Here is a 22,308-nt window from a genome sequence, read left to right as displayed (position 1 = left end):
TCCGCGTCAGAGCTGCGGAAGTCGGCATGGGCTGCCTAAGGGAAGGTGTGGGCCCGAATACTGCGCAAGCCCGACACCAACTTCCACTAATAAGGGTCTCAATCTCTCTTCAACATAGAAGCAACCATCTCTCCTCGGTGCCCAAGGTCAAGAAAGACTCTGGGCCCGGAAACGCCCTCGGTGGCAATCTTCAGAATCCGCCCATTGACTTCCGCCGAAGCGGAGGGTGGGCCTTGGGGCTCTCCGCTTCCTGATTGGCTAGATGCCGGATTGGCAGGTTCCCAGCCGCCTGCGCGCGCGCGGTGAAGCCGGACATGGCGGAGGCGGGAAAAGTGCCCTTGAGCCTCGGGCTTGCAGAAGGAGAAGCGACAGAGTGGCCTCTGCAGCGGTATGCCCGCTACATACCCTCAAACACCAGAGACCCACCTGAGCCACGCCTGGAAGCTGGGACGGTTCCCTCCCCCGCATGGAAGGTGAGGCCCGAAGGCAGGAATGTTTCTGAGGTTCCCGCATTCCTGAGGAGGGGAGGCTCCGCGTGTACACGGGGCCGGTGTCCCGAAAGCGATGCCGAGGGGACACCGAGCAGCCGCCAGGCGTGTTGGGGAATGGACAGGCCAACAGCTAAGGCAGGAAATACGAACCCTTCACAGTTTCAAAATAATTTTTCAAGGGAGTAGTAAACATTCATATATTCAACGTGTATTTATGGAGCATCAAGTATGTGCTAGACTCCATTCAGGGTGCTAGGGATAGAGCATTGAGCAAGATATAAACGCTCCCTACCCTTATTGATGTTTTTAGTTTACTGGAGGAGACACTATTTATCCAAATAACGAATTAGAGAAGGGACAACTGGGTCATCCCATAACCAAGCACTCACACAGGACTAAATCTGAATCCTCGCCTTGCCAGTGAGTTTCTGCTACCTTCCTTTAGTTACTTAACCTCTCTGTGCCTTATTTTATTTTAAAATAGAGGTAATAATATAGTACAGGCCCTGAGAAATATTGGGAATCGGTTCCAGACCATCACAATAAAGCAAGTCACGAACTTTTGGCTTCTCAGTGCATATAAAACCTAAGTTTACGCTATACTGTAGTCTGTTAACTTGTCTAAATACCGCTAAAAAATGCTAACACTCACCTGAGCCTTCAGCAGGTCCATCTTTTTGCTGCTGGTGGGTTTTGCTTCATGCTAGTGGCTGCTGACTGATCAGGGTGATGGTTTCCCAAAGTTGGGGTGGCTGTGGCAATTTCTTAGAATAAGGCAACAATGCAGTTTGTCACATGGATTGCCTCTTTCAGGAAAAATTAGCATACAATGCTGTTTAATGGCATTTTTACCCACAGTAGAACTTCTTTCAAAATTGAAGTTAATCCTCTCAAATTTTGCTGCTGCTTTATCGACTAAGTTTATGTGATATTCTAAATACTTTGCTGTAGTTTCAGCAGTGTTCACCACATCTTCACCCGGAGTAGATTCCATCTTAAGAAACCACTTTCGACCGGACACGGTGGCTCACGCCTGTAACCCCAGCACTTTGGGAGGCCGAGGCGGGTGGATCACGAGGTCAAGAGATCGAAACCATCCTGGTCAACATGGTGAAATCTTGTCTCTACTAAAAATACAAAAAAATTAGCTGGGCATGGTGGCGCATGTCTGTGATCTCAGCTACTCAGGAGGCTGAGGCAGGAGAATTGCTGGAACCCAGGAGGCGGAGGTTGCAGTGAGCCGAGATCGTGCCATTGCACTCCAGCCTGGGTAACAAGAGCGAAACTCCGTCTCAAAAAAAAAAAAAAAAAAAGAAACCACTTTCTTTGCTCATCATAAAAAGCAACTCCTCCTCTCTTCAAGTTTTATCATAAGATTATAGCAATTCAGTCTCATCTTCAGGCTTCACTTCTAATTCTAGTTCTCTTGCTCTTTCTACTACATCCGAAGTTCCTTCCTCCACTAAAATCAAAAGTCATCCATGAGGGTTGGAATCAACTTCTTCCAAATTCCTGTTAATGTTGATATGTTGACCTCCTTCTATGAATCTCAAATGTTCTTAATAGTATCTAGAATGGTGAATCCTTTTCAGAAGTTTTCAGTTAACTGCCGAGATCCATCAGAGGAATCACTATCTACAGAGAAGCTATAGCCTTATGAAATGTATCTCATAAATAATAAGACTTGAAAGTTGACTGTTATTCCTTGATCATGGGCTGCAGAATGAATGTTGTGTTAGCAGGCATGAAAACATCATCTCTTTGTACATCTCTATCTGAGCTCTTGGGTGACCAAGTGCCTTGTCAATGAACAATAATATTTTGACAGGAATCTTCTTCTGAGCAGTTGGTCTCAACAATGGACTTAAAATATTCAGTGAACTATGCTATAAACAAATGTGCTAATCTAGGCTTTGTTCTATTTATGGAGCACAGGCAGAGTAAGAGTTAGCACAGTCCTTTGGGCCCTAGGGCTTTCAGAACAGTAAATGAGCATTGGCTTCAACTTAGAGTCACCAGTGACATTAGCCCCTAATGCAAGAGTCAGCCTGTCCTTTGAAGCTTTGAAGCCAGGCATTGACTTCTCCTCTTAGCTATGAACGTCCTACATGGCATCTTCTTCTTTTAGAAGGCTGTTTAGAATACATTAAAAAATCGGATTAGAGTTTGGCTTAAGGGAATGTTTTGTGACTGGTTTGATCTTCTATTACAGCTTTTCATTTCAGCAATAAGGCTGTTTCACTTATCATTCCTGTGTTCATTGGAATAGCATCCTTAATTTCCTTTAAGAACTTTTCCTTTGCATTTATAGCCTGGGTAACTGGCATAAGTGGCCTAGCTTTTGACCTATCTTTGGCTTTCAACATGCCTTCCTCACTAAGCTTAATCATTTTTAGCTTTTAATTTAAAATGAGATGTGTGATTTTTCCTTTTACTTTAACACTTTGAGGCCATTGTAGGGTTATTAATTGGCTGGATTTCAATATTGTTGTGTCTCAGAACAGTGAGGACCAAGGAGAGAGAGAGAGAGAGCGCGAGAGAGAGAGAGCGAGCGAGCGTGCGCGCGCAAAGGCTGGTGGATGGAGCAGTCGGAATACACATATCATTTATTGATTAAGTTCACTATCTTCTATGGGCATGGTTTGTGGCACTCCAGAACAGTTACAATAGTAACACCAGAAATCACTGATCACAGATCCCTAGGAAATATAATAATAATGAAAAAGCTTGAAATATTGTGAAAATTACCAAAACGTGACAGACAAACATGAAATGAAAACATGCTATTAGAAAAATGGCCCTGAGAGACTTGATTGATGTAGGATTGCCACAAACCTTCAATTAAAAAAAATATAATGTCTGTGAATTGCACTAAACCTAAGTGCAGTAATGGGAGGTGTACCTGTACCTACCTCATAGGATTATTTTGAGCATTGAATAAGCTAATACATATCAATCACTTAAAATAGTGGCTATTAATGTTATATAGGGGTTTGCTCTTATTATTATTTTGTTCTAGTGGTACGTTTTAACACAATAGGTTGCCAGTCATTCAGTTCTGTTGGTCTGGTTTGACTATTGAATGTGGACCCTGAGATTTTGGATTATGCACATACATGTACATCTTATATGTTCACACACATACACAGACATATTTGTGTATTTTGGGCAGCAGTAGGCAGGAGAAGAATTAAAGAGAATAAAGATCCCAGGTAGTTGGGTGCAGTGGCTCATGCTTGTAATCACATGAGGTCAGGAGTTTGAGACCAGCCCGGCCAACGTGACAAAACTCCGTCTCTACTAAATACAAAAATAGCCAGGTATAGTGGTGCATACCTGTAGTCCCAGCTACTCAGGAGGCTGAGGCAGGAGAATTGCTTGAACCCGGGAAGTGGAGGTTGCACTGAGCTGAGATTGTGGCACTGCACTCCAACCTGAGTGACAGAGCAAGACTCTGTCTCAAAAAAAAAAAAAAAATAAAAGATCTCACAACATGTACAGAGGCCACAACATACCTGAGAAACCTCAGCATGTGTAATGTATAGTGAGAAGGCTAGTAAATCTGGTGCTTAGAGAACAAGGGCCACGGTAGCTTGAGATAAGCCTGTCTGAAGAGGTAGGCAGGTGCCTTGTGAACATTATTATAAAACCAGTGGCAAGCCACCGAACAGTTTTAAACAGAGGCATTTTCATCTTTGAAAGATCACTCTGGTTGTGGTGTGAAGATGGAATTGGAGGGGCATATAAGGGGATTCAGAAAGATCACATAGAATGCTGTTGCAGTGTTATAGGCAAGAGATGATGATGGCTTAGACTCAGGGCATGGCAGTAGAGATGGGGATAATGGGAATATGTTTTGGAGACCAAAATTAAAAGATCTGGTGATTGATTATATATGAGTGACGAGAGGAAAGGACTTCTGGGTTTCTAGCAGAAGCAACTGAGTAGATGGTTTTAGAGAATGGGAAACACTGGAGGAGGAACAGTGAGAGAGAGATCCAAGACTTTAGTTTTGGATGTACTGAATTTAATAAATGTGTGAAGCATCCAAGTGGAGATATTGAATAGGTAGTTGTGTATATTGGTCTAGACTCAGAAGGAACATCTGGGCTGGAGATGTAAAGGTGTGAATCATCAGCGTAAAGGTGATATTTGTAGTTGGGATTAGGTGAGATTCGGGGCCAAGCTCAAAGGTAATCCAACATTTGTAAGTAAGGTAGAAGAATATTGACAAGAGGCCTAGCGCAGTAGCTCATACCTGTAATCCCACCACTTTGGGAGGCTGAGACAGGTGGATCACTTGAGGTCAGGAGTTTGAGACCAGCCTGGCCGACGTGGTGAAACTCGAGGTTATCCGGGAGGTTGAGGCAGGAGAATCCCTTGAACCCAGGAGACAGAGGTTGCAGTGAGCCAGGACCGTGCTACTGCACTCCAGCCTGGGCAACAGAGTGAGACTACGTCAATCAATCAATAAAAAGACTGACCAGGGACAGAGAGTTGTGAAGCACCCAAGAGAATAAAGATTTATCAGTGCTAAAGAGAATTATTTCCAGGGAAAAGAGTGGTTGATTGACTTTGCTGAATAATGCTGCAAAATGGAGAAACATGATGACTAAGTGTTATCTGTTCAGTTTAGCAGCATGAACGTCCTTAATGGTCTTTACCAAGAGAAACTGAAGCGGAGTGAAGAGAGTGGAAGCCAGGTAAGTGTGGGCCAAAGAATGGCTGTTAGGTGAGGAAGTGGAGCCAATGTTCACGGACACTTCTTCTAAGAGGCTTGGCTGTGAATGTGATAAGAGAAAGGGCACATGAATTATTCACCACATTCTAGAATATTAGAGCCAGGGGCACTCCTTAAAGATTGAAATCAGTATATCTAGGATCATGAAAAAGGCATTAAATTCCTAGTTGTACTGTTTTGAAACCCTGTGTCCTAAGAAATTATGTAGGCTGAAATACAAAATGAGGTGAAGAAAGAGTTAAATACAAGGGTGACTGATCTGTAATTGGAGCTTATAAAGTGCTGGGAATGTTTGATGACGTATTTAATTTCTGAGACTGCTCGATGGTTCCTTGATACCTTCTCATAACATTCTTTAAACCCTTGCTCCTAAAGCATCTGTGTTGGGTGCAGCTGAATAATTCTTAAATTCTTATCCTGCAACCCAGAGGCCAGGACATTTGGTCATTCTAAGGAGTTGATTGTTATTACAGTTTTTTTTTTTAACTTCTCTTTGCAAAACTCTTCATAATTGCTTATAAGGAACAGTGCTTTTAACAGTTTTCAAATGTTTGGCATAAAGCCACAGCTACAGTGACAAGAGATGAGGCTAGCTTTTGCAGTGCTTTTGAAAACTGAACATTTGTACCTTCCTTTGAATCTGTGCCGAACCATCCTACCCGCTGTGATCAGTTTCAGCCTAGGTCTGTCATTTTTTTTTTTTTTTTTTTTTTTTGGAAAAAACGAAAGAGAAAACAAGATTTGTTCTATTTTATGGGCACTGGGACTATTGTGCAATAATAATAATAAAAGATGAGCCATCTAAAGAACTGTACTCTCTAAGTCTTGTGTGAATTTTTTATTTTAAAAATATGTGGTACCTGCAGTAAAAAAAAGAGGTTGGGTAAAGCATAAAAATATATTATTGTGGAGGATAGAGTCATTCTAGTTGTTTTTTCTTTAGGGAACTTTCAAATTCAACCTTAGTTGAACCTATTTTGAGTTCTTTCATTTTTTCTGATTATGGGATAATTCATTCTCCCGGTACTGTTCTCTGTAGTTGTTTAATTACAGAGAAAAACGTTCATCACAATGGCCCTGTATGCTGAGACAAAAATGTCAACTCAAGAGAAAAAATGAATAGTACAACAAGACTCCTCAGACTCGAAGTCCCAGTTGAGAAGGAAGATCAATTCTGAAACATAAAGAATATTATATATAAAATATCTAATTTATTTTATAGACTAATATACTTCATTATGTATATTGATTTGATTTACTTCTTTGAATTATCTTGTTAAAATACACTATCTAGAGATAAACACAATTTGGAAGCAAATGAACTTTGTAATACACACACACAGGCACACGGAAAACACAGTGGTTTAGAGCTATGCTACCCAGACTTTAATGTGCATAGAAATAATTTGGGGATTTAATTAAAAATGCAAATTCTGACTCAGTCAGAATAGTTCTGGTATGAGGAATGAGATTCTAGTTCTAACAAGTTCCCAGGTGACTTGGATGCTGTTGGTTCAAGGGCCACACTTTGAGAGGCAGGGGTTTAGAAGATCTTGAATGAAATGATAGATATACAGTAAATTTGATAAAATGAATTTATAGAGTTATGAGGTAGGGCAATCAAATTCATAATGATGATGCAAATGTGTTATTAATAGGGTTAATATTTAAGCCATCTATCGTCATTTAGGTGGATGAGCAAATGTTAGTTCCTTACATCTGTTGGCTCAGCCTTTCTGAAAAGATATAATAAAAGATTGGTCCATTTAATGTATTTTATGTCTGAATATAATTTAGTCTACTAATAAGTAGACTAATTTGAAAGGTGATGTTAATTGCAGGCTGCTTTTAAATTAAAGTTTTACCATATTTTTCAGATTCCAAGGATTTCTCAGACATGCCCTAATTGGTTGAACCTGACAACTTCTTAGATTTTTTTTTTTCCTTTCAAAGGGAAAAAAAAAAATCATCCTTTAATTTTGATAGGAGGAACTTAAAATAATTGCCCTACTTAGAAATTAAGAAATAGAATGTGAGGCCCGGCACGGTGGCTCACGTCTGTAATCCCAGCACTTCGGGAGGCTGAGGGAGGCAGATCACAAAGTCAGGAGATGGAGACCATCCTGGCCAACATAGTGAAATCCTGTTGCTACTAAAAATACAAAAATAAGCTGGGTGTGGTGGTACGTACCTGTAGCCGCAACTACTCAGGAGGCTGAGGCAGGAGAATCACTTGAACCCAGGAGGCAGAGGTTGCAGTGAGCCAAGATTGCACCACTGTACTCTAGCCTGGTGGCAGAGTGAGACTCCGCCTCAAAAAATAAATAAAATAAAAATAAAGAAATAGAATGTGAAGTTTGTACTTGTACTTTTAAATGTGGATTTAACATTTAGATATACTTTGGATCTTCTTAACAGTGTTCTTTTTTCTTTTGTATTCTTACTGTCTACATAACACCAAGTATATGATAGGTGCTCAGTAAATGTTTGAATATATGGTGTGGTAACTTTGCTTATGATAATATAATAATTCTGAAATGATAGCTATTATTTATTGTTTACTTTGGTATACTTTTTACAGGAGTCCTGTGAACAGATAAGTGAACTGAAACTCAGGTTCAGTGGCTTTCCCCGGAACACAAAGATAAGTTGAAAAGAAAGAATTTAGACCCTCGTTTTCTTGTCTCTAAAGTCTGTACTTCTAAGCTCTATGCTGTTTACCTAAAAGTATTAATATTTCATATGGTGTGTAGCAATTCAATTATGTGGATGAAAAATTTTTAGATCAACACACAGGATGAAAATGACAAAAATAACAGTTTTTTATTTTTTCTTAAGGAAAATGTAAGGTTCAGTAAAACTCCAAGAAGTTTATTTTTTTATTTATTTTTATTTTTTATTTATTTATTTTTTTGAGAAAGAAAAGAATAATAAGAAAAAGAATAAAGAAGAGGAAGAAAGAGAAAGAGGAAGAGGGAGAGAGAATGGGGGTATTATTGCTTTATTGCCCGGGCTAGAATGCAGTCTAAATGTGGGTATGCCTATAATTGTCCTTAATAATGGAGGCATGAAAGAAAATGAGGGAAGAGAAAAACAAACAAAGAGCCAACCAACGTTTCGTTTAAACTTCTAAGTTGATATGGTGTGGTACTGATAAGAGTGTATATTTTGTGTATTTAAAGTGGAGAGTTCTATAAATGTTAATTACGTTTACTTGTTCCAGATCTGAGTTCAAGTCCTGGGTATCATTGTTAATTTTCTGTCTCATTGATCTGTCTAATATTAATGTTGAAGTCTCCCACTATTATTGTGTGGGAGTCTAAGTCTCTTTATTAGTCTTGTATGTCTGGGTATTCCTGTATTGGGTGCGTGGGTGCTTATATATTTAGGATCTTTAGCTCTTCTCATTGTTGCATTGATCCTTTTATCATTATATAATGTCCTTCTTTGCTTCTTTTGATCTTTATTGCTTTAACGACTATTTTATCAGAGGCAAAAATGGTAACTTCTGCTTTTTATTTATTTATTTTAGCTCTCTGTTTGGTTGGTAAATCTTTCTCCATCCCTTTGTTTTGAGCCTTTGTGTATCCTTGAATGTGAGATGGGTCTGGATGCAGCATACTGATGGGTTTTAGTTTTTTATCCAAATTACCTGTCTGTCTTTGGATTGGGGGATTTAGTCAATTTAAATTTAGAATTAATAATGATATATGTGAGTTTAATACTGCCATTTAATATTAGCTGGCTATTTTGCCCATTAGTTGATGTAAATTCTTCATTATGTTGATGCTCTTTACTTTTTGGTATTTTTTAGAAAGGTTGATACTGTTTGTTCCTTTCTATGTGTAGTGGTTCTTTCAGAAGCTCTTGTAAAGCAGGCCTGGTGGTGATGAAATCTCTGAGTGCTTGCTTGTTCACAAAAAACGTTATTTTTCCTTCACTTAGGAAGCTTAGTTTGGCTGGATGTGAAATTCTTGGTTGAAAGTTCTTTTCTTTAAGGATGTTGAATATTGGTCCCCACTCTCTTCTGGCTTGTAGGGTTTCTGCTGAGAGATCTGCTGTAAGTCTGATAGGCTTCCCTTTGTGGGTAACCTGACCTTTCTCTCTGGCTGCCCTTAGTATTTTCTCCTTCATTTCAACCCTGGTGAATCTGACGATTATGTGCCTTGGGGTTGCTCTTCTTGAGGAATATCTTTGGTGTTCTCTGTATTACCTGGAGTTGAATATTATCCTGCCTTACTAGGTTGGGAAAATTTTCCTGAATAATATCCTGAAGCGTATTTTCCAGCTTGGATTCATTCTCTTCGTCACATTCAGGTACACCTATCAAGCGTAGATTAGGTCTTTTCACATAGTCCCATATTTCTTGGAGACTTTGCTCATTCCTTTTTATACTTTTTTCTCTAATCTTGTCTTCTCGTTTTATTTCATTGAGTTGGTCTTCGACCTCTGATATCCTTTCTTCTGCTCGATCAATTTGGCTGTTAAAACTTGTGCATACTTCACGTAGTTCCCGTATTGTGTTTTTCAGCTCCATCAATTCACTTATATTCCTGTCTAAATTGTGTATTCTTGTTAACATTTCATCAAACCTTTTTTCAAAGTTCTTAGTTTCTTTGGATTGGGTTAGAACAAGTTCTTTTAATTCACAGAAGTTTCTTATCCACATTTTGAAGCCTGCTTCTGTAATTGAAACACACTCGTTCTCCATCAAGCCTTGTTTCGTTGCTGATGAGGAACTGGGATCCCCTGTAGAGGGAGAGGCATTTCTGATCTTGGGTATTCTCAGCCTTTTTTGGCTGTTTTCTTCCCTTCGTTGTAGATTTATCCATCTGTGGTCTTTATAATTACCGTCTTTGTAATTGGGTTTCTGAGTGGACGTCCAACTTATTGATTCTCAGCGCCGAAATCTGAGCAACCCACTGCGCCGACTAAATCAGCTGCGTTAAGATTGATGGTGCTTTTCTGACTCTGCACCAAGAACTGATGCTCCGCGGCGCCGGCAAAACCGCCTCGCCGGTCACAAGAGTCGCGCTGGCGACCCGTGGGGCTCCTCCACTGGGAATCTCCTGGTGCGTGAGCAACAAGAATTCATGTGAAAGTGTGGCGTCCTCTCGTTCTTTGCGCTTTCACTGGGAGCTACAATCCCGAGCTGCTAGTGATCAGCCATCTTGGATCCCCAGTTTTTTTAAATAGTAAGATAGTTCTTCTTTGTATGCTTGATAATTTTTCATTGCAGGCCTAATGTTGTGAATTTTACTTTGTTGGGTACAGGGTATTTTTGTATTTCTGTAAATATTTCTGAGCTTTTTTTTTTTTTTTTTTCCAGGTAAGTTACTTGGAAGCAATTTGATCCTTTCAAGTCTTGCTTTTAAGCTTTGTCAGCTGGGACCAGAGTGGCTTGGACTAGGGCTAATTTTTCCCACTTCTGAGGCAAAGCTCTTCAGATTATTCTATTCAATGTAAATTGTTTTCTCTACTAAGAACAGGTGCTGTTCCCCAGCCTGTATGAGCTCTGGGGATTATTCCCTTAAATCCTTTCAGGTGGTCCTTTCCCGGCGGCCCTCTGGCAGTTTCCTTACATATAAATATGTTGATCAGTACTCAGCTGAAGCAGAGGAGGAGGTTCCACAAGTGTCTGGAGTTCTCTCTTTGTACCGGTCTCTCTCCTCTGGTGTTCTGTCCTGCAAACTCTGGCTGCACTGACCTCCTAGGACTTGAAGCTTCAACTTCTCAACTCTCAGAGCTCACCAGGCTCTGCCTGGGTTTATCATCCTTGTACTCTGACCTGGAAACTCACTCCAAGAAGTAACCTGGGGCAGTGGTAAGGGCTTACCTGCTTTATTTTCTGTTATTTCTTATTTCTATCCTTTATTACCGGATACCTATTGACTTGAGAACTGTTGCTTCTTTTGATTTGTTCACTTTTTTAGTTTTTTCATGCAGGAGGTATGAAATACCTCTCTTAGGCTCGAGTGATTCTCCTGCCTCAGCCTCCTGAGTAGCTGGGATTATAGTTGCCGCCACTGCCGCCCGGCTAATTTGTGTGTGTGTGTGTGTATATATATATATATATATATATATATATATATATATATAGAGAGAGAGAGAGAGAGAGAGAGAGAGAGAGAGAGAGATGGTGTTTTGCTCTGTTGCCCAGGCTAGAGTACAGTGGCACAGTCTTGGCTCACTGCAACCTCTGCCTCCCAGGTTCAAGTGATTCTCCGGCCTCAGCAGCCCGAGTAGCTGGAATTTACAGGTGCGCACCACCACACCCAGCTAATTTTTGTAGTTTTAGCAGAATTGGGGTTTCACCATGTTGGTCAGGCTGGTCTTGAACACCTGACCTCATGATTCACCCACCTCAGCCTCCCAGAGTGCTGGAATTACAGGCATGAGCCACCGTGCCTGGCCAATTGTTGTATTTTTAGTGGAGGTGGGGTTTTACCATGTTGTCCAGGCTGGTCTTGAACTCCTGACCTCAAATGATCCATCCACCTCGGCCTCCCAAAGTGCTGTGATTACAGGCGTGAGGCACCACACCTGGCCCTAATTAAATATGTTTCCAAATGGCAAAGCTGGGATTTGATCCTAGATGTAATTCCAGATACTGTCTTTTATTAAGTAGTAGTCATTAGTGTTGTTCACCCAATATGCTCAGATTGTATATTCCTGGCCTCTTGAAGTTAAGTGTGTTATATGACTGGTTTCGGCTGATGAAATGTGAGCAGAACCAAATACCATGAGCAAAGCTTTAAGAGCCAGTGCATGATTCATCTTCTTCTTCTTTGCCAGTGTTGCAGATATTGGCTTCTCTCTTAGCCTACGTCCTACACAGTGAAAACATAGGCGGTGTGAGGTAGAGTGTGAAGACAGATAGAATAAGAGTGAATAGGTAGTTTAAGTGAGAAATAAACCTTTGCTTTTGGGGGTTGTTAATTTCTGCAGCATACTGCACCTGACTAAGAATTTTTTTCTTGTGGTTATGTTTAATTGAATTATATGTCATGTACATTGTAGATTGCCTGGGCTTTTGAGGAAGAACCTTGTAACTGATGTTCTAACATTTTTTTTTTCTATGACAAAATCGTTTCTTGTTCCAAAGCATTAGTTTATAAATACATATTTCCAACTTGAGACCAGTCTTTGTTCTCTTTCTTCAGTAAGGAAAATCTTAATTTTATTGTGTAACAGACTTAGTTTTCATAGAGGCTATGGCTTGTTTACGAAAAATGATTTAAGGTAGAATTTATTTGGACAAATAACTGAAGAAGATTTTCTCAACATAGTGGTGTTTTTTGTTTTGTTTTGTCTTATTTTATTTTTTCAGACTGAGTCTTGCTCTTATTGCCCAAGCTGGAGTGCAGTAGCATGATCTCGGCTCACTGCAACTTCTGCCTCCTGGGTTCAAGCAATTCTCCTGCCTCAGCCTCCTGAGTAGCTGGGATTATAGGCACGTGCCACCACGCCCAGCTAATTTTTTTTATTTTTAGTAAAGACAGGGTTTGGATTTCACCAGATTGGTCAGGTTGGTCTCAAGTGATCCGCCCACCTCAGCCTCCCAAAGTACTGGGATTACAGGTGTGAGCCACCACACCTGGCCAGCTTAGTGGTTTAATGAGTCTAAGAAGTTACAGTTTAGAATGAGGCCCAAGAGTATTAAAATTCATTCATTTTTAGGATTTATCCTCTACCCATTGTGTGCCAGATACTATGCAAAGCTCTGTTTAAGGATGGTTAAAAGCATCTGTACTGAAAGAGCCAATTAAGCTCAAGTACCTGCTGATTTGAATATAGGGTGTTTTTGACTTCACAAATGACAACACTGTATCTGAGAAATAAAGTAAGGTGTTTCCTTAACTCAAATTTAGAAATATAATTTGAATATTGGAACTGTTACGAACTTAAGTGGGCTTTGTGAATAAATAGAAGAGCATGCCTGTGCAGATAGCAAAGGTGAGTGTCAGAGTTGCAGAGATCTAGGATAGGTTTGATAATGGGAAGTACCACTTTCTGGTATAGTTAGTGATTTAAATGGGATTTAGTAGACTGGTTTAAAGGTTTAAATGTTTAAAGGTTATTTTAAACATGTTGGAGAAATGTCGTGGGAGTATTTGTTGTAGAAATAACCAGAGTGGCCTTGGCTGGTAATTTCAAAGACATAAGGAACTTATTCTTTTGTTGCATGGAAAGTGTTTTGAGTAAATACAGTCTATTTATGGCTACTGATAGAGGTGATCAAGTTAATTCTAGTACCTGGGTTTAAAAGGACTGGATAATTTCATGATCAGTAATCTTATTAGGGATGTGGTAAAAGTAGGGGAATTACATCTCATGCTTTGATACAGGAGATAATTTTTGTATATTGTGAAAGAAAAAATTCGTGTGTGTGTGTGTGTGTGTGTGTGTGTGTATTTTTTTGGTGGTGGGAAGATCTGCCTGTTACTGCTTTTGTATTTTTATTATTCTTATAGTTAAAACTTTGTATTTCTGTGAAACATCAAAAAATGCTGTATTTTATTGTTTGGTAATTGGTATGTAGCAGTACCACTTTTATTAACATAATATATTCTACAAGTTTGTTGAAATAATTTATGAGACTTTTGCTACCAAGAGTCAATGGGAAGGCAGCTGATAGCCTACTTAGCAATTTTGCACATTTTTCATATTTTATAGTGCATAAAATAGCAACTTGGGCCAATATATAAAGCTGTGACATTTTCTGAGGGGTTTTAAAAGCAGAAAACAAAACTCTTAATCTGGTACGTAATTTAATTCATCACAATCTGAATAACAATACTATTTTTACCTTTCATGTAGATATAATTTAGGGTATGTACATTTGAACTACTTTTCTGTATTTTCATACTCTTGACTTTTTTCTACTTCATTTTAGAATTTTCTTCTAGTACAGACTTGTACTAACACATGCATGCAAATTTTGAGAATATTCTCTGTTTATAACCAATATATAAGCAGTGCTGTTGTTATTTAACTGCTGTATAAGCTTGTAATAGGGAGGTTCCAAATAAATTTCAGTGTGTGCTACTGTGTTGATGGCAAAATACTGCAATAGATGGATGTCAGATTGATGTCAATGTTAAGCTACATTTAGATTGGCAACTGGGATGAAGAGAAGATGTAAACTTTATGTATGTTCTTTGTGACCCCTTAACATTAATATCTTCTGTTGTGACTTGGTCATTAGAGATAACATTTTTCTTTTTGAGACACAGTCTCACTGTGTCACTCAGTCTTGAGTGCAGTGGTGCGATCTCAGCTTGCTGCAACCTGTGCTGCCTGGGTTCAAGCGAGTCTCTCCCTCAGCCTCCTGAATAGCTGGGATTACAGGCGCCCTGCCACTGTGCCTGGCTAATTTTTGTATTTTTAGTAGAGATGGGGTTTCACCATCTTGACCAGGCTAGTCTTGAACTCCTGACCTCGGCCTCCCAAAGTGCTGGGATTACAGGCGTGAGCCACCGTGCCTGGCCAACATTTTTCTTTAAGTTTCCCATATTGTGTTAATGTGAACATGCCAGAATCACAAAGTTATCGCTCATTAAAGGTATTTCCCAAGGGCCAGAAATAAGCAATTTTTTTCTCAAATATCTGGATTATGTTAGATGTTATGATATTGGAATATCTCTGTAGAATTAGGATGTTATATTCAAAGCCTAAATACTGTATCGTTGTCCTTTGTAGTAAGCTGAATGCTTTTCTTAACCTTGATTCTACCCAGTCAACAAACAACATGAAAGCATCTAACAGTTTTTATTCTAAGGCATTCAAGCATAATCAAAGGTAGACAGAATAATATAGTGATACATGTATGCATCATCTAGCTTTAAGAATTACCAACTCACAGCTAGGCTAGTTTCATCTATACCCTATCCACTTCCTGCTCATCATGTTATTTTGAAGCAAATCCCAGACATATCATTTCATCCATGATTATTTCACTTTGTATCTCTAAAAGAAAAAGGATTAAAAAAAAACATAACCATAATACCTTAGGGTATTTGGTTAGGGAAATTAACAATTCCTTAATATTATCAAATGGTGTTCAAATTTCAAGTAGTCTTACAAGTGTCATAACTCTTTTAAACATGGCCCCAAACTGTGATTTATTGGCATGTCTTTTAATTTGTAGGTTTTCTCACCATGTTTCACTGACCTCACCTCTCTCTCTTCCTTGTGGTTTAAGAAATTGGGTTATTCCACAGAATTTCTTAGTTGGGATTTTGCTGACTGCCATCTCTGTGGTGCAGTTCAATGTGATCCTTTGTGCTCTGTATTTCTTGTGAACTGGTCACTGAATCTAGAGGCTTTGTCAAAATCAGGTTGGATTTTCTTATATTTTCTTTATATATTATCTAGAATATTTCTATAAAGAAAAACATCCCCATATCTATAAGAGATTACCCAGTGGTTGGTTTTTATAGCAGAGGTAGGATAAATTCTTGATTCTTTCTCTTCATTTTTCGCTGTGGCTCATGCCTGTAATCCTAGCACTTTGGGAGGCTGAGGTGGGCAATACCACTTGAGGTCAGGAATTTGAGACCAGCCTGGCCAACATAGTGAAACCCCATCTCTGCTAAAAATACAGAACTTAGCTGGGTGTGGTGGCACATGCCTGTTGTCCCAGCTACTCGGGAGGCTGAGGAAGGAGAATCGCTTGAACCCACAAAGGAGAGGTTTCGGTGAGCCAAGATTGCACGGCTACACTCCAGCCTGGGTGACAGAAGAAAAAAAAAAGAGCTGGTTCCTTATCCTCCTTCAGTGTTGAAGGAAGTTGTTTTTGTTTTTAACTAGAAGCTTTTAAGATCTTCCTCTATCCTTGGAATTCAGGAATTTAATCAGGATATGTCTAGTTGATTTTTTTTTTTTTTTTAAAAACCACATCCCGGTTAATGCCTGGAACTTAAACCCTTTCTATCTTCAGTCTCACATCTTTCTGCAGTTGTGGAATATTTCATTCTATTATTTGTTTAATCAGTGCCTTTTCTCAGTCTTTTTTTCTCCTTCTACTTTAGCCCCTCTCACTAACATTTTTTCTCCTGGATCTGAATCTTTGCTCCACCTATCTTACATTGTTTCACATGATTTCTTTATCCTAGCTTTGCTCTATTTTTCTGCTTGCTCTTTTAAGCTATTACTTTCGTCTCAGTAGTGTCCATCCATTCTTCAATTAGCTATTGAATTTTTTTTTTTTTTTTTTTGAGACGGAGTTTCGCTCTTGTTACCCAGGCTGGGGTGCAATGGTGCGATCTCAGCTCACCACAACCTCCGCCTCCTGGGTTCAGGCAATTCTCCTGCCTCAGCCTCCCGAGTAGCTGGGATTACAGGCACGTGCCACCATGCCCAGCTACTTTTTTGTGTTTTTAGTAGAGACGGGGTTTCACCATGTTGACCAGGATGGTCTCGATCTCTTGACCTCGTGATCCACCCGCCTCGGCCTCCCAAAGTGCTGGGATTACAGGCTTGAGCCATTGCGCCCGGTGCTACTGAATTTTTATGATCATAAAGCATAGTTTTAGCTTCAAGATTTTCCATAAGTGTGAATAATGGTTATTATTTAATAAGAAATAAGAAATACAGAATAGAAATATATATTTATTATTATTATAGTTATTATTTGTTTCAAGTTGTTGTCAGTCTCTTCTAGCAGTTTGTTCCACCAGGAGCCTTGTGTTTTGGGTTTCCTGTTGTTCTTCATTGCTTTAACCCATAGGGTCTGTAGTTATTTTCCTTTGTCTAACTTATGGCTCTTTTCACTCCTGGGTCTCATCTCCAAGAGTGGACACCTTAAGTGGTGAGTGTTGGGAGATGCAGAAGTACCAGTGCTGTGGGCCTCCTGTAGAGAAATAGGAAGGACTTATTTGAATTGTCCAACTCCTTTCTGAGAGACCACTAGGAACTTCAGAGCACAGTCTGGTTTGCCCATCTTCTTGGGGTCCACTAGTTTCTGTGGACTGGGCTCACAAGAACTGCAGCATTGTCTTTGCTCCGGGACTCCTTGCTTAGGATCTCCTTTCTCCTTCAGAGGAAAGACATTCTACTAGCTCTTTTTGTGTGGATCCTGAGACCTCAGTCCCAGTCCACCCTCTGGCTCTCTTGGATGCTGGTCTTTTTTTTTTTTTTTTTGGAGATGGAGTCTTGCTGTGTCACCCAGTCTGGAGTGCAGTGGTGTGATCTTGGCCTACTGCAACCTCCGCCTTCTACCTCCCAGATTCAAGAGATTCTCCTGCCTCAGCCTTTCAAGTAGCTGGGATTACTAGCACTCACCACCATATCTGGCTAATTTTTGTGTTTTTAGTAGAGACAGGGTTTCACCATTTTGACCAGACTGGTCTTGAACTCCTGACCTCAGGTAATCCACCTGCTTTGGCTTCCCAAAGTGCTGGGCTTACAGGTGTGACCCACCATCCCCAGCCAGATGCTGATCTTAATAATTGCTTAAGGAAAGGTAACTGGTATTTGGATTGGATTTGGAAAGAGAAGACTTCAGGGATGCAATGAAGCTACCATTTTTTCCTGAGCCCCTTGGAAGTTCTTAAATTGGATATTTTCTAACTGTATGAGCACACTGTATAGATCTTTTGGATGAGGGATTGTAACAGACATCTGAAAAATCATAAGCCTGGAATTCTCTTCCCTCAGATATCTGGATAACTTTCATACCTTTCTTTGGTCTTTGCTCGAGCCTCACCTTCTCAGTACCTATCCTAACCTCTCTATATTGTAACACCTGTGTCCTGTCTTGGCACTCTGATTCCACTTACTCTGGTCTATTTCTTCCCTAGTTCTTAGCATTATCTTATATACCAGATAATTTTTTTATTTACTATGTTTGGTGATATGCCTAGAACATCTGACATCTAGAATTAGTATTTTTTAACATCTTCCTCTGAGTGATGAAATTATTTTCAGAAACAATCATTAAGTTAAATAAAAAATATTATGCAGTGAACATTTTCTTTTATTGAGCTTTGTTATAATAATTATGCCAAATAAATAAGAATAATACAGTATAAGGCAGGAAAAGGCCAATTGTTTTTATATCTAGTTAATTGTTTTAACTTGGATTCTGCAGTTACAGACTGATATTTTATATAATTGGTCATTAACAAGTGAAGATTTTTTTAAGTAAAACTAAGCATTTCCAAAAGGTACAATTTATGCAACTATTAATAAAATTACTGGTATGTTTTATCCCCTTTTAATGTTCTTTAGTTTTGAAACGCTTAAAGAGAATAAATTTCAATGTTAAAGATATTGTTCAAATTTAGTAAAATATTTTGAATGTGAACTAAAATTTGCACTTATTAAATAAAAAAGTTACATCTTGCTATTTACATTGTTTCATTGTTTTAAATTTTAGACACAAATACCAAAAGGTCCCGTAAAATGACAGAATTGGAGTGCCTCAAGTTCTGTTTCTTGGTCTTTACAATCACTGTGCTATCTTTGCTTTATTTTGAATCTACCATTTACATGCACAAGAATGTAGTACCACAGGGATGGAGAAGCCAACTGCATCCTAAGAAAGGGTTGAAAATAACTTCATGTTAAGCAGCCTTCAGGTTTAACAAAGCATGGTGAAGTACTTTTGAAACAAATGTATGTGGCTAAGTTTGCATGAATGGTGGTTAGCTGTAACTGGAAATTTTTCCAGTGAACTTATATGTAGACAACAATTTAAGAATAAATAGTAAATAATCTGATAATTTGAAGCTTGCATATGTGTTATTTAAACTCAGCAGTAGCTGCAGTAATTATTTGGAACTTGGACCAACAAAATAATTTTTTCAGGAAGAAGTATTTTTATCACTGACATTGATTAAAATTACTGGCACATGGTGATAATAAACTGATTTTAGTCAGCTTTTTAATTGTTTATAAATTCTCTACAGACCAAGGATTTCTTTATTACCAGCATCTTGGGTACTGCTCTCAGCATCCCACCCTTGGTATGTTGCTAATTATATTTGTAGTTTATTGTCTGTACCCTTGCTCTGTGTCACCATTCCACGTTTGCTCCATTATGATGAGGATCTGTGTTTTGTTCAGTGATAGTGCAATCATATAGTTGTTGAATGAAGAAATGAATGAATGAAGCTCAAGTTCAGAGACTTTCTATGTCTTTTTTCTTCTCCAAATTATTTATAAGAGGGATCCGCACATAGTGGGTACTTTACTATTGTTAACTCACTGACTTAAATGCTTGGCATGTATAGTCTCTTTGGACTCTTGCATTTCTTGAAAAAATTGGAATTTTGATTGGGATTGTATAGATTAACTTGGAGAAATAACATCTGTACTAATTTCTTGCTGCTGCTATAACAAACTACTGTAAACTTAATGGCTTAAAACAACACAAACATATTAGCTTATAATTCTGGAGGTCAGGAATTTGAAATGGGTTTATTGGGCTTAAAATCAAGGCGTCAGGAAGACTGCATTCCTTCAGGAGGCTCAAGAATCCTTTTTTTTTTTTTTTTTTTTTTTTTTTTGGCCTTCTCTCTAACACATAGAGGTTGCCTGCATTCCTTAGTTTGTTACCCACCTTCCATCCTCAGTGCCAGGAGTCACATCTCCTTCTGACTCACTGCCTCCCTCATTCCCTTATAAGGATGCTTCTGATTACAATAGGTCCACCTAGGTAATTCAGGGTTATCTCCCCAGCTCAAGATTTTTAACTCAATCACACATGCAAAATCCCTTTGCTTTGTAAGATAACATGTTACAGGTTCTGGGTATTAGGACATAGACATCTTTGGCGGGACCATTATTCTGCCTACTACAGCATTTTAATGATAAATCTTCCTATCTGTGAACAAAATATTTCTCTTCATATATTTAAGTGTTCTTAAATATCTCTCAAGTTTCAACCTGCTGGTCTTTAACTTTTGTCATATTTATTGCTTAGTATTTTGTATTTTTGATGTTGTAAATTTTGATGCTTTTAAAATTTCAGGTTCCAGTTCTTCACTAGTATGTGTCAATACAATTGGTTTTTATTTATTGATCTTCTATTCTGAAACCTTTCTAAAATTCATTTATTTGTTCTAGTAAAACCAGTTGGATTGTCTACATAGATGATCATGTCGTCTGTGAATAAAGACAGTTTTATTTCTTTCTTTCCAATCTGTGAGCTTTTTCATTCTTTTTCCTGTCTGATTACAGTGGTCAGAACTTTTGGTAACAGTGTTGTATAGAAGTGGTGAGAGTGGACATCTTGTCTTGTTTCTTATCTTAGGAAGAAAGCTTTCAGTATGAAGTTAACTGTAGCTTTTTTTTTTTTTTTTTTAAATAGATGCCCTTTATCAGCTTGAAGTTATTTCTGTTCCTGGTTTGCTGAGTTTTAAAATCAGGAATGGATGTTGGATTTTGTCAAATGCGTTTTCTACATTCTCTCATATTGAGATGATCATATGGTTTTTCATTTTTAATATGTTAATGTGGTTAATGACTTTGAGTTTACAATACTTTTGATTTCTCTTTTAATTTCTTATTTACCCATGAGTTATTTAGAAGTGTGTTACTTAGTTTCAGAATATTTGGGGGATTTTTTCAGAGACCTTTCTGTTATTAATTTCTAATTTAATTCTCCTGTGTTCAGATAGCATTCTTTTAAATTAACCAGAACTTGTTCTATGGCTCAGAATATAGTCTGTCTTTGTGAATGCTCTGTGTATACTTGAGAAGAAAGTGTTTTGTGTTGGTGTTGGAGTGTTCTATAAATGTTGATCAATCACGTTGGTTGCCAGAGTTGTTCAAGTCTGCTATATACTTGCAGATTTGCTATGCACTTGTTCTATCAGTAACAGAGAGAGGGGTATTAAAATCTGACTGTAATTGTGAAATTGTCTATTTCCCCTTACAGTTCTATCACTTATTGCTTCTTGTGTTTTTTAAGCTCTGTATTGGAGGCATACATGTTTGGGATGATTATCTTTCTTGATTAATTGACCCTTTTATCATTTGAAATGACCTTCTTTATAACCTTCTGATATTCTTGTCTAATATTCATAAAACCACTTTAGCTTTTATTTTTTATTTTTATTTTTTTTAGTGAAAGGGTCTCACTGTATTACCCAGGCCTCTGGGTACAGTGTGCAGAGTGCAGTGGTAAAATGATAGCTTACAGCAGCCTCAAACCCCTGCGCTCAAGCTATCCTTCTGCCTGTCTCCCAAGCAGCTGGGACTACAGGTGTGCATCACCATGCCTGGCTAATTTTAAATTATTTTGTAGAGATTGAGTCTTGCTATGTTGCCCAGGCTGGTCTCAAATTCCTGGCCTTAGGCAAGCCTTAGACTCTTAAAGTGCTGAGGTTGTAGGAGTGAGTCATTGCACCTGGCCTCACTCCAGCTTTCTTTTGACTAGCATTAGTTTGGTATATATATTTTCTATCCTTTTGTTTTTATATTTAAAGTGCATTTCTTATAGGCAGCATATAGCTTGTTTTGTCTTTTTATCCAATCTGACAACCTCTACTTTTAATTGAGGTGTTTAAACTATTTACATTTAATGTGATAATTGATAGGTTTGGGTTTAAGTCTGTTGTCTTGCTATTTGTTTTATTTTTTTCCCATCTGTTCTTTGTTCCCTTTTAATTTTGATCCTGCCTCCTTTTGGATTAATTGAATATTGTTTATCAGTGTAATCCCATTTGTCAATTATCTTTTAATGATATTTAGATACAATTTTTATGGGTTTGCCCATGTAATTACTATTTCCAGTGCTCTTCATTCCTTTGTGGAGATTTTAGTTTTTATCTGGTATCATTTTCCTTCTTCCTGAAGGACTTCCTTTAACATTTCTTTCACTTCAGATCTGCTGGTGACAAATTCCTTCTGAAAAATCTTTATTTTCTTTGAAAATTTTTCATTTAAAAGTTCATATTTACTTAATCATCCAACAAGATATTGGGTGTCAATCATGTGCCAGGTACTATCCTAGGCATTTGAATATAACACTGTCCAAAATGGGGAAAAAAAATCTGTCTTAATGGACCTTAAATTCTGCTCAGGGAAGACTGGTAACAAGTAAATATAAAGTAACAAAAGTGGTAA

General features: G+C 38.4%; 1 protein-coding gene across 1 annotated transcript in view; it reads left to right on the top strand.

Moving 5' to 3' along the window:
• The first annotated feature begins 314 nt into the window (after positions 1-314).
• The window catches only part of REC114 (REC114 meiotic recombination protein), a 106,790-nt gene continuing 84,796 nt past the window's right edge, over positions 315-22,308 (top strand). The window contains 1 exon segment of the mRNA XM_003944149.3: positions 315-473. Coding sequence (XP_003944198.1) covers positions 315-473 — 159 coding nt within the window.

Source organism: Saimiri boliviensis, chromosome 2 (assembly GCF_048565385.1).
Source record: "Saimiri boliviensis isolate mSaiBol1 chromosome 2, mSaiBol1.pri, whole genome shotgun sequence".
NCBI lineage: Eukaryota > Metazoa > Chordata > Mammalia > Primates > Cebidae > Saimiri > Saimiri boliviensis.
This window is presented reverse-complemented; position numbering and strand designations above follow the sequence as displayed.